At 33.0% G+C, this 13801-nt stretch overlaps 1 protein-coding gene across 7 annotated transcripts in view; it reads right to left on the minus strand.

Moving 5' to 3' along the window:
• Window positions 1-128: 128 nt before the first annotated feature.
• The window catches only part of aPKC (protein kinase C iota type), a 190343-nt gene continuing 176670 nt past the window's right edge, over window positions 129-13801 (minus strand). For all 7 annotated transcript variants that reach the window (XM_085185341.1, XM_085185342.1, XM_085185338.1 and 4 more), the window contains 11 exons: window positions 12778-12828; window positions 9868-9953; window positions 8396-8595; window positions 7952-8105; window positions 7263-7483; window positions 6989-7169; window positions 5689-5901; window positions 4994-5161; window positions 4560-4675; window positions 4101-4221; window positions 129-3520 (listed from right to left, as the gene is read on the minus strand). In XM_085185341.1, coding sequence (XP_085041467.1) covers window positions 4134-4221; window positions 4560-4675; window positions 4994-5161; window positions 5689-5901; window positions 6989-7169; window positions 7263-7483; window positions 7952-8105; window positions 8396-8595; window positions 9868-9953; window positions 12778-12828 — 1478 coding nt within the window. In that variant the 3' untranslated portion in view covers window positions 129-3520; window positions 4101-4133. The remainder of the gene's footprint in view (window positions 3521-4100; window positions 4222-4559; window positions 4676-4993; window positions 5162-5688; window positions 5902-6988; window positions 7170-7262; window positions 7484-7951; window positions 8106-8395; window positions 8596-9867; window positions 9954-12777; window positions 12829-13801) is intronic.

The following is a 13801-nucleotide window of genomic DNA, read 5'->3' on the forward strand; positions in this document are numbered from 1 at the left end:
TGATATTGTATGTATTACCTTGATTGTATATACTTATGTAGAAATTATTATTATACCAAAAATAAAGTAAAATTTATACAACTATCCCTTTTATATAAATGAGTAAAAAAAACAAATAAAAATGCAAATCAGATTAATCATTGTTTATTTTCAGTTAAGCATAGAATAGTACAGTACCTCAGTTGTCCAGTCTCGTCGACAGTCGCACGTTACAATACAGTGTTACGGAAACAACACCAAAAACAATACACATACAAGAATAAACGGCCATGCGAGAAATTAAAACTAAAAACCTAAATATATTTGTTTTAACATTAACTTAACACGTTTACATATTTTGTGGGATATAATTTAATTAATTAATGTCACTTGTCATGCAGTTAGTAGTTTAATCAGTTTATTGAAGATCTTAAAAATTAACTTTTATTTTTACAAAATAAGACTTAAGAATTGAAGAAATGCATAACAACGCCATCTATTACGTAAATGGCGAATATTTGTGATAAATGTATAGACTACAGACGTCCAAGTACAGTGGAATGATACAAACTAAATTACAAATTAAAAAATAATAAAATTAAATACTTATTTATATGTAAGTTTATAACGAAGCCACGTTTCCGCCGACGTAACTCAGTTACATAGTTTGCCGCAAACAGACAGACAGACGCTGGTGACCACAACACTCATATATATTTAGCTGTCGGATCATATTATGTACATTTATATAAATATATGTTAGACAGGAAACCCAATTAGAAGTAATAATAAAAGTACTGAAAAAAGCAGAGAACCAAAGACGCCTCGCTGTTTTGACACTACCATTTTTGTGAACAAAGTTTACAAAGAAATAAAGATTTTATTGTAATAAGTTAACTATTGCAAATATTTGTATAACTTATATTTGCATCGCATGACATTTGTAGCGAAATCGTTTTCTTTTCAATAAATTAACAATATATATATTAAATATTAATACCTTACTTACCTGTTATATCTAGATATCAACAGGAAGTTTGTTAATACTTATATTATTAATATTTGTAGAAATGTACCGCGGCGTTGAGTTCTGCCAACTCGCCACTCAACACGCAATATCTCAGAAATCGGGCGATGCGTGGGGAACGAAGTGACTTAACACTAGGTTCTCTTTGCCTATCCCGCTATGCGGGCTTTTTTATGTGGAATACAGGCACCGACCCGACAGCCATACGTCCAGTATCGCGTGAATTACAATATCGGTGCAAAATGTCTAATACTCTACACTATTTAGAATAGTTGTGGACTCTCCGATCCTTTAAGATCACTTAAACACTACCGTATAATGCAACTTTTAATCGATTTCTATATTCGAATATAAATAAAATCAATTATTTTTTTAATTTTACTCAAATCGATTACCAATTCTTAGTCATTTTAGCATAATGTTTACATTTGCTTCCGTTTTACAAAATACTAATAATTAAATAAAATACATAATCGAATACACAATCTATTCAATCCAATATAAAAATCGACAAAATTGCAATATACTATTGTTAATATAAAGGCTTTTCTACGTTAACAATGTTTCATAACCGTCATAATTTACGAGAATTTGTTTATAATAATATTATAAATACATTTTTTTAATTTGTCTCAGTGCTGTTACGATATATTTATTAATTAAAAGTTTAATATAAAATTCGTTGGCTAACTAACCGAGTGATAGCATCGAATGATCTAGAAAGGAAGTGGAATATAATATATTACAATTACAATAACAATCGATTTTTTTAAATACTTCCTAAGTGTTAACAGATAATAATACTAATAATATAAGGGCACAGATACTACTTGCAGCGTGAGTGTGTAACTAAGCAAATACGCAATTTGTATATATTTTTTGGGAAGTTTCCATCGAATAGCGATTTTATAATCGATTAGAGGCCATTTATAAATAACGTCACACGTCCTTGTGACAACAGCTCACATTTATAAGACTTAATGTGACGTCACGAATTTAGCAATATTACATATAGAAATTATTAAATTAGAACATCAGTTCCAAAATTTTGTGGGTATATTATATTTTAAAATATGATATCACGAAATTTAGGGCCTCTACCCACCCCTTGTCACACAAGTAGGACATATTGTCACACTTGTGACATTATCTATACATGATCCCCTTTGACTACGATACATCGATTCGATAGCGAAAAGCTACGATACTTAGTCTAGATCTAGGAAATATTAATATATTTTTTCTACATTTAATTCCTCACGTGCGTTGAGCAGCCTGTCTCCAGATAACTACTATATACCATATTTATTTATTGCTTACAACAATAGTTTTAAAATGTTAGTCATGTCAAAGAACATGACGCGCCTTTTTGTAATTAATATTGTTATTAATAAATGACATATAATTTAGAAAATGATTGGCACAAAAGCGTTTTTGGATTAAGAATTTAATTGCAATGAATAATCGCGAAAATCGATGTTACCATAATTATCATTCGATAACTGCGAAATCGATTAAGTTCACACTGACTAACAAATCGATAATTCGATAAATTATATTATTAATAATCAATTACTTAAAACAAAAAAAAAACGACGCATCATTTCCAATATAATTCAACTTTCTCATAGAAAGGTTTCACAATACAACAATAATGGCTACAGATTCAAAATTTATACAATATTCAATATTTCATATACATTATATTATCTGTATTTACAGAAAGCTACTAATTAGGAAGATAACAAATAATTATTAACGCTAGCATTTATTTTTTTTAAATATATATATAAATATATACAATGCCGTTTGCATCCGTTTTTTTTCCTTAGTTATCGCGACGCCATTTTTTTCTATAGGATCAATTCCTTTGGAAGATCTTTTAAACTGTTTCTTTAAAAAATACTCTATCACTTGATTTAGGTATCAATACAAAAATTATTAAAAAAAAGTGAAATAGTTTTGGAATGTTAATATAAGGAAAAATATTACAGATATTAATTATTATAATAATTAATAAAAAAAAATACATACGTGTCCACAACTTACTTAATAGAATGTAGCACGAGAATTAAAGCAAAAAAGCACGTTGAAAGTTTTAATCTTATAACTTAACTATCAAAATTAAGTAAACTATACGAATCAACACAAAAAAAAGAAAAGAAAGAAAAACCAAATCATAATAAAACAAAAAAGAAAAATATAAATTAAATACACATATTACGTACAGTGCACAATAGTGACGGGACTATGATAGTGTTAATATGTTATATGTTTGTGTGTATTCACTTGATTGTGTAAATTCATTCAAATGTTAGTGTAACCGTGTGCACATGTTAGTATGTAATACGTTTGCGTGTGTTTGTGAATGTGTGTTGTGTTTTATGTTTTGTGTTGTGTGTCGCGTCAGTTGAGCGGCAAGCAGAACATGTGCTGCAGCAGAGTGGGCTTGCGCGGGAGCTCCGAGCACACCGAGTCGTAGTCCGACGACGACGACGACGGGTAGCCGTAGCCCTAGTCGACAATTATAATTATTATTATTAGCGACCCAAATATTATGCTTATAAATTATGCAGCCCATGTATTAACATGGGCTGCATTATGTAAAAGATGAAAAGTTTGAAATATATTACTGTAAAGTTGGATCTGAATTCATTCAATAGTTTTTTGCGTAGAAGTGGAACAAACTTCCATCTTCCTAAGCTTTCATATTTATAATATTAGTAGCTTTTGCCTGTGTAGAAGGCGCTTTATGTACGACACTGGTGAAATAAAATAATTAATTCCCGAGTGGAAATCGAACCTACAACCATTGATTTTATTTTCATTTTTTCGCTCTGGTAACGATGCAAAGCGCGGCGTTGAGTTCCGCCACTGAACACTCAAGGTCTCGTAAATTCTGCAATGCATGGGAAATAAAGTATTTGCGTATCTAGAGATATTTTTATGGGGAGTTTTAAACTAATCTTTTTTGTAAAGGTTTTTCAAGCTAATTTTTGTTTTAAAAAAATTTGTGGTGGGCATCTTTCACCCCATTCTGTGGCGACTCATCCCTACGCCCAAACATATTTATAGTATATAAATATTGATATACCAGCGCGTGCGGATGCAAGCGGCAGGCGTGGTGTCACACGCAATCCTCCAGAGACATGAGGAGGGGATTCACATACTCGAAGCCCTCGAACTCCGACTGGTCGATGTCCGCTATCACCGTGCTGCAGGGGGAAATAAACATAAATAAATTAATAAAATTCTTTTATTGCAACCGCATAAGATAAGATATAAAGATACAATTCGCGAAGCCATTGTAACATAAACATTTTGCGAATAGCTGATGTCTGTGAAAGGTACGAAACCCGTATTGCAGATTGCCAGAATGCAATATTACATATATACATTTTCATTATCGTTATCTCACTTCCTTACTTACATTAAAAAGACCTTCAGACAAACCACTTATTAAAAACACCAGGTTCCCCCTGCCTACTCTGACATATGCAGGGTACAAGTAAACTTTAAAAAAAAAAAAAAAATCAATAAATATTATACATACTCGTTATCTGGGGTCAGATGTACGGGTTCGTCTGTGAACTCTGGAGGGAAGTTGGCGAGGTCCCTCTCGCCCTCCAAGCGCGGCTTGAACGGCGGCACCACTTGTTTTTGTTCGAGCTGCAAATACAAATATATGAAAAATGTAGTCAGTTATTTACCATCATGTTTGTATGTAACGGAAAATGAGGAACAGAAATGTATTAATATAAACGGAGTGTCTTAGCACTTTCACTAAAGTGCTAGTATATCAACATGCTGTTTTGATGGACACTTTTTCATACACAGACAGAAAAAAACAAAAAAGTATACATTATAACATAAACATAAAATGTGAAATAAGATAATGACATTTCTAAAAAGAAATGTATAAAAATCAGCACTATGTTTTCCGAAAAACGAAAGAGAAACTAACAAAAAAATGATAAAATTTCTTACCATTTCCCATTCAATAGTTTTAAAGAACGGATGATTGATGATATCTAGGAAGCCCGCGTCGCCGCAGCCGAGACGCTCCACGGGGTTCTTGTTCAAGAAACCTTTTAATACTGAAGCCGCCTTCACTGATAGCGAACGAGGTATACGAATAGTTTTCTCTAAGATAACCTGAAAAAATAATTACGAATAATCTGTGAATGTGTGGTAATTTGATCGTTAAGTGCCGTAAAGGCGGAACTTAACACAGCGCTCTATAATAAAGCTACTTCAAGTGAAAATCTAATTAATGTTGTATCATATTACTAAAAGAATAAATAAAAATCTCTTGTTAATATGGGATATACACTTATTTATGGTTTATTTTTATCCAAATCCGTTATTAATAAAATTTGTAAAATATGAAAGAGACAGCTTCACGCTATATCCCGCACACAGTAGGGTAGGCTGAGGGAATCTCCTGTAAAGACAATCCTCCCCCTCCGCCGAATTCTGAAGGCTTTGCGTGTTGAGAGGCGGAATTCAACGCCGCGATTTGCCTCGACAACAGAGCGAAGGAATGAATATATAAATTAATATAAATACTTCCGTTCTTCCGATATTGCAACATGATATAACAATGATTACTTATTTAATTTTTTTTTAAATTAGTATCAACTAATAATACAATATAATAAAAAACATAAAACAGACCGTACCTGGAACAAATAATCCTCAGTATTCTGATCAGGGTTATCAGCCGCGTGCGCTATATCAAAGGGGGATCTTCCCGCTAACATCTCATAAGTTAAAACCCCTAGAGCCCACCAATCGACTGAGAATCCGTACTCTTCGCCGCGCAGTATCTCTGGTGCTATATAGTTGGGGGTCCCACAGAACGTGGAGGTAGTGTCGCCTGGACGTACGCCTTCCTGGAATTTTTGGAATTATATTATACTAATTATTCAAAAATTTGTGAGATAAATTACGGAATATAGGAATTTTTAATGAAGACGGGTAGTTCCAAATTGTTTTTGGACAATAATTTATTGATTTGTGGATTTATCCATACAAAGTAAAATGTTGAGTCCGTCGTGCTTTTGTAGTACATATGAGTGACCTTAGATGCGGCGGTAGTGGGTTCGATTCCCACTCATGAAATATTTAATATTTTCATTTTTTCGCCCTGATAACAAGGGCGGCGTTGAGTATATTGAGGTATCGAGGCAAAAAGTGGGGGAACAGAGAGTTTTGACACTAGGTTCCCTTTGCATATGCTGCTGAATGTAGGATACAACATGAAGTTAAAAGAGTAAGATTTTTTTGATAAAGCTACCTTAATATATGTAAAATCAAAGTCACACATTATAACTCATTTCAGAATAATTATATAATGTAAAAGTAATTTTATAGTAGCATATATGATAACTTAATCAGTCTTTAATTAGTATAATTGAAGTAATTAAAAACTTTACAAGTTAAGCTAACGTATTAAGGCATGTTAAGTAAAGTTGAATATTGTTAATTTACAAGGCGAGTTTATAATATACTCACATTAAGTAAGATTTACAGTAGAGAATTTTGTATTTTAATAAGATGATAAATTTTAGTACGTTGAAAATTATTATAATTATCAATTTTTAACTTTACGCTGTACAACAGGGTACGCAGAGGGAACTTGGGAACCTAATGTTAAGACACTCCGTTTCCATTATGACACTTCTGTTGTTCACTTTTCGCCGAATTCTGGAGGCATTGCGTGTGGAAGGCGGTACTCAACTCCACGCATTGCCTAGTTATTATACAATATTAGATATTTCATTTCCTCAAGTGGGAATCGAACACACAACCTTACGTGTTTACAGTAACACTCTTGTGCCCTGCGCCACGAATGGCCTCCTCATATACATCAAATGATTTGTCGATAAGAAGTAACAAGTCCTATGTCCTACTAAATATAGTTCTAAGGAACACTAACAAAAATAATTAATGCTAAGAAAATCCCACAAAAATACTAACCTTACACATTCCATAGTCAGTGAGTTTAATATGTCCCTCGTGGTCCAAAAGCACGTTATCCAACTTCAGATCGCGGTATATAACGCCGCGCTCGTGCAGGAAGTGGAGTGCCAGAGATATCTCCGCGGCGTAGAACCGCGCGTGCTCCTCGGGTAGACGACGCTGTCTTTGCATGTGAAACCTGTATTGGGGAAAAAAACATTTACTGATTAATATAAGAATTAAACACAACACGGCATTCACCGCCAGTAGTCTCAACTAATAAAATACTTACATCAAATCCCCTCCTCTCACAAATTCGATGACGAAGAATAATCTGCTCGGCGTTTGGAAGCAAGAGTGCAATCCCACGAGGAATGGATGGTTTGACGCAGTTTCAAACACATGTTTCTCAGTTTGCACCCAGTCTATGTCCTCGTCGTCAGTCACTAGCGCCTTCTTTATTACTTTCATCGCGTATACGCGTTTCGTTCTTTTTAGTTCTACCATTAGCACCTGGAAATCAAAGAAGGAATATTTATAGGTAAAGTAATTTTGTGTCTGACGAATAAGGGTGTGTAATGTGTATTTATGTATATGCCACACATAGCAGGGTAGACAGAGGAAGCCTGGGAACTTAGTGTTGTATCTGAATACGTAAGATTTCGTTCTCATTTGGACACTTCCGTTCCCCATGTATTTTGTTACGATCTTGGGTCTCACTTTACAGGAATGTATATCTCTATAATATCGATGTCTATCATATCTAGATAAAGTACTAAAACATCCTTTGATAATCCTAATAAGCTCAAAATTTTCCAAAGTACACTAGCATTAAGAGCCAAGTCCTCATCCTTTAAGACTCGTTTATTCTTTAAGATGCATGCCAAGAGTCAACTTTCTACTAAAATACTTTCAGATGTACATTACCTGAAAATCAGGCAATTTGTATATTGAAATTATACTGTCATTTTGAACACTTACCTTAGCGTAAGATCCACGTCCTATAACCCTGATCAGCTCGAAGTCCTCCAACGAGTACTGGCGTTGTGAGCCAGGCTCCAAGTCCTCGTTGCGTACGGGCGCCACGGGTGCGGGGGGCGTCTCAGGCAAGGGCGGTTCGAGGTCTGCACGGGATCTACGAAAACAATTAATTATTGTTAGCTTTTATAAAGAAAAGAGAAATGTTTAGAAACGTTTCATTCCCATAGGTATATAAGCATATATCAAATAAATATTAAAATAGAAGAGCTAACTTTGAAAAAACTTTACTAAAACTATGATTTTTTCCAGAATGTGTTTAAAACATTTAATATCTATTACCGAGAATTTATTATGCCATCGTATCAAATTTATAGACAGACATCATTTTATTCATTAATTTAGAAGAAAGCATTATAAAAAAACAATAACCATAAGAAAACTTACCGAACAGAAGAAGCCCTGCCCAGCGTGCTTTCTCCATTCGCATCATCCTTAACTTCGATAGGATCAACGTGTTCGTTGGAGCAAGGTTTCTGCACCAGCTTGTGGCATTTCTTATGCACCAGAAGCTTGCACTGGATGCACTTGAACCCTTGTCGCCCTAAGCCCCATATACGATCCTGACAGAAGGCACAGAAGGCGCGCTGGAAAAATAAAATTTTATACATATTATTATTTAATTTACTCTTTAATCTTTTTTGGTATGTGTTTTTGTGGGCTTTTGAAAAAAATGTTATTGTTTAAAACAACAATAAATTAATGTCAACAGCTAAATCAAATAATAATACTTATTAATTAATAATTGTATAATAGTTAGAATTTTAATTATGAACCAGATTTAAGCATCGAGAACAATGTGATCGAATATAAATGCGTAAACTGTTATTGTTTACTACATATTGACACAAATATAATTATTACATATTAGTACTTAATTCATATTTGAATGAATTATGAAATAATGTAGTGAATGTGATTTGTCTATTATTTATTGTGATAGAAATAAAACAAAAGTGAAGTTAACAATGTAGTTAAGTTTAACTTTACGGGAATATAGTATACTAGCGGACGCGCGCAGCTTCGCTTGCGTATTTAGGGGTGAATTCTAAAAAACCACGAAACATGTGTTCAATGAAATATTTTTAAGAGTCTAAATTTCAAATTTTATAAAAAACGGTGGCGATTTAAAGATTTTTCCATACAAACTTTCAACCTCTTATTTGCACCCTTAGGGGGTGAATTCTAGAAAACCATGAAACACATCTTCAATTAAATATTTTTAAGAGTCTAAATTTAAAATTTTATAATAATCGGTGGCGTTTTAAAGATTTTTCCATACAAACTTTCAACCCCTTATTTGCACCCTTAGGAGGAGAATTCTAGAAAACGATGAAACACGTGTTCAATTAAATACTTTTAAAAATTTAAATTTAAAATTTTATAAAAATCGGTGCCGATTTAAAATTTTTTCCATACAAACTTTCAACCCCTATATCACCCCTTTAGGGTTAAAATTTTTCAAAATCCCTTCTTAGTGGATGTCCAGATTACGAAGGTAAACATCTGCCCAAATTTCATATTTCTACCATCAGCGGTTACGGCTGTGCGTGCGTCTTACCTCAGTCAGTGAGGACAAGTCCTTTTATATATATAGATAAAAGGGTAAGAAGAGGGAACCTGGAGTTAAAACTCTTTTCAGGGCGTTTTTCGCACAATTTTCAGAGCGAAGAAATGAAAATAGTTCATTCTTTCGAATAGGAATCGAACCTACAACTTGCAATCTAAAGCTGTGTCATTATATTGCTTAAAATACATGTTTTAAACATTTTCAGAAGACAACAAAAATGTTTCTTTATATTTAAAAAAAAAACAAACAACAAAAGATATATATATATACTATATATATAGATACTAACTCTATTGAAGCGTTTCGCTTGAAATATGTGTCCATTAACTCGGTAGAGCTTCCGCCACCGCCGGGCGCCGCGTCTGTAGATGCTGCCTGGAAACGTAGACAACACACATATTATTATTTGATTTATATAGTATAAAGAATACTGTATAAATAAAATTAAATAAATTAACTTCACACTGTATCCCGTATACAGCAGGGTTGGCAGAGGGAACCTAGTGTTATGACACTCCGTTTCCGCCGAAATGTTCGAGGCGTTTCTTGTTGAATAGAGGAATTCAAGGCCCGCCTTGTTGTCTTGGTGCCAGAGCGAAGAAATGATAAAATATTAATTTTTTTTTTTTTGAGTGGGAATCGAATTCAACCACTCTCGTTTACGGGCACACTTTGTGCCTCTACGCCACAGCAGGCCTCAAATCTTAAATATTATACTTAATGGTTAGATATACTCAAATTTAAAATATTCATAATAAATACTTTGAAACTGCAAGTAAAGAAATACTTATAATACCACGATCCTTATATTAAACATTATATATTTAGTTAAAAATTATTAATTATAACATATATAAAAACAGACAAAAACGACTATTTTTCATTTTAAAATAAAGCAAAAAAATGATTGAGTATAATCCTCAACCTACCTGATATCGAACGAATAAAAATAGGTCAGTAACATCGTACACACCCAAAACATCGAATTTTAAAATTATATAATTATTAAATATAAATGAATATATTTTCACTTGAAAACGCTAATTCTAGAGTAGAAAAAACACATTTTTCTTATAACTTTCATATAAAAAGAACAATGACAGCACCTGAAAGTATTCTGACCAAATCCAAAGAACAAGACATCGAAATGACAACGCATGGTATCGACTACCTTCGTACAAATGGACGGGCGGTGTTGTTATCAGTTATGTATATCTTATCAATATTACTTTCCACGACCAGCAATCGTTGGGTTCCGGCTAAAGAGAAACGTATGAATTATTAATTTTTAATAATAATTATTATTGAGTGAATCGTCAATTGTCATTAGTCATTGGAAGTCTGTCACTAATTGAAATCTGTTGATATACAATGAAGTTACATTTAAAACGTAACCCTTTTATTATTGAATATTTTTCGTCAAAGCGTTGAGTTCCGCCACACAACACGAATTATATCGAAAATTTCGTTAAGTTGGTCGATTTTACGTTATTCACGAAAACTAACGTAACGAAACCTAACGCCGTATTTAATGAAACTAGGCCGATAAATTAGGATAATTTAGAATTTTTAAATTACTCTTTTCCAAATCATATTTAGAAACAAAAAACATAATCGCTTTTAATCGAACAAATGTAAATTCCAGACTATTTTTAAGTGCATACGAGAGAACCCTTCAAAACCTAAGTAATATACTATTGTGTCATCAAACATAAACAAAACCTATGAATGCAATATGTATAATTAACAGTAAAATCCATAAAATCAAATGAAAGATCTTATAAAAACATTCATATAAACATATCCACGCAATCGTTATAAGCGTCCGTTGACTTTGACCTAGAAACGCGCGACAATCTACATATACAAACATAAATACAAAAAAAAAATATTTAAATAATAAATACATATATCTAAATCATTTCACTTCAAAGGAAAACCACCCTTATTTGCTTACCCATATTGTGTTTCAGATTCAAATTGGGGGTAGGGGGTATCGCGAAGCATGTAAGGGTGATGTTCAGATGGTAATGCGGCCTCGTGTCTGTTTGAGCACACTCCGACCGTTATGATATGAGATACGAAACGTTTATGTTCAAAGCGTTTGTGTTTTTGTAAAAACAAAATTCGAGCCTACGTACGCTACGTACGCTACGTACGCGACGTGTCGTTGTTTTGAAATTGCGGGTGAAATTTTTCAACGGTGAATGTTTTGAACTTTGAAATTTTCGGCATAATGTAATAAAATGTTTGCTATTTATGTTATTTTGTAGATTCACGATGTATCCCGCTCACAGAAGAATAGGCAGAGGAAACCTGGGGGAACAGTATCAATGCACTCCGTTCCCATTAAGACAATTCTGATCCTCTAATTAAGAAAGCCCCACTTTGCCACGATACCAGAGCGTGGAAAACGAAAATATTAAATTTTACAATTTTTCTTCGGACTTGTCTGCGGCTTCGCCTGTTTGATAAGAACAAACAGTTGTGTATGAAACATGACACATTCTAAGTCAAGTCTCCGAAGTAACTCTGATCGAAGGATTGCCGTGATTTAATTCAGCATATACGGAGGGTAGTCCATTTATCGGAATACTTTTATTCCTCGACAAAAAGGACTATGATTAGAAGATTTTACAATAGCAACTGATAATGTCTGATATTAGCAGTTCACCAAACAAATATTTCAGCTTTATTACATTAGAATATATTATATAGATTAATATAGATTATGCATCAGCTATTATTACATTATTCACAATATCATTGAATTTAAGTACTATAATACTAATATCCGTTAAAACATTTAAGTACCTACTGAAAAAATAAGCTCTAGTTAGTGAGTGTTTCCGCTATAGAAAAGCAATTTTCCTCGAAAGTGTAATTACGAATCATTAGAGCGCTATTTGTGACACAATTAACTATTAGTACGTTAAACGAAACTCATGGAATTTTTATTTACATTTTCCATTTCATTTCCAATGTTTAACAACACGAAAGAATTATATATTAAAAAAAAAATACAATATGAAATATGGCAACATTTAAAATACGTTTAAAGTATTCACTCAGTACTTGACAGTTTCGTAGTAATTTCGTTCGTTCATTCAGTCGTTTCGTTCGTTCAATGACTGAGCTATAGCGCTCATTACGTTGAGCTGTTTGGTATGCAATTAAGTTAGAACAAAGGGTTACTCACGGTCCTCGCCCGCGCAGGGCATCCCGGGCGCCGCCGGGACATTCGGGAACACTGCAACAAAAAATAATAAACTTATAAGTATAACTAAGAAGTAAGACCTCATTTAAGTTCTACTTTTTGTTATTTTTGAACTAAGAAGTGAGACCTCGTTTTGGTTCTCCTTTTTGTTATTTTTGTATTCGTAAAAATTAGAGCACGACTTTTATATAAATGGTCTTTTGTGATTTCTTTTAGTGATTATTTTTTTTACTATACCTCAGTGTCGTTATATTGGAGGGGAAATTTTGTTTGTTTTTATTTTGTTATTTTAAATAGTTGAGGAATTGTTTTATGTTTAAAACTACGTAACAACTTTGAGGTAAATAATATATCATAATACATTATTTAAAGAATAGAAACTAGCAGGAACTATCAGTTAGTAAAAGTATAACTATAGAATTTTCATCACCCATAAAAAGTAACGAATAATTTTTTAGAGCTTCAAGCTCTATCTATCTATGGTAGTTAGATGGCTACTATATAGTTTTTAAACGTTGCTCAATTTCCACCCAATTATGGAAGTATTGCTTGTTGAGATAGAAAAATAAAAATAATAGATGGCCTAGAGTGAGAATCAAACTCACGAACTAACGTGTAATACACGGACACCGCCCCGTTGAGCCTAAACGTCCTCAATGTCTGCTTGAATCAATACAATTAAGTTTCAGAAAATAAATCGACAACGCCATAATACATTATACATGCCATTTTTAGTGATAAATTAAGTCAAAAGTAAGGTATTCAAAGCGCGTCCCTTGTGTCCGAAACAGTGATTGCGGTGATTTCTGACGACATTGGAGGGCCCTCGGCCCCCAGTCAGGGATCTAGGATGATTTGATAATTTTTTTGATATTATATCAAAAAAATTATGTAATGTTTACTATCCAATGTTTAATATATACTACTATGTTTACTATAAGTACTGAACTGAGTAATTTTTAAGAGTAATTTTCTAAAGAATATGTAGGGCTTTATTATTTATTTA

Source organism: Heliconius melpomene, chromosome 5 (assembly GCF_056956725.1).
Source record: "Heliconius melpomene rosina isolate 202511_hmr_F chromosome 5, ASM5695672v1, whole genome shotgun sequence".
Lineage (NCBI taxonomy): Eukaryota > Metazoa > Arthropoda > Insecta > Lepidoptera > Nymphalidae > Heliconius > Heliconius melpomene.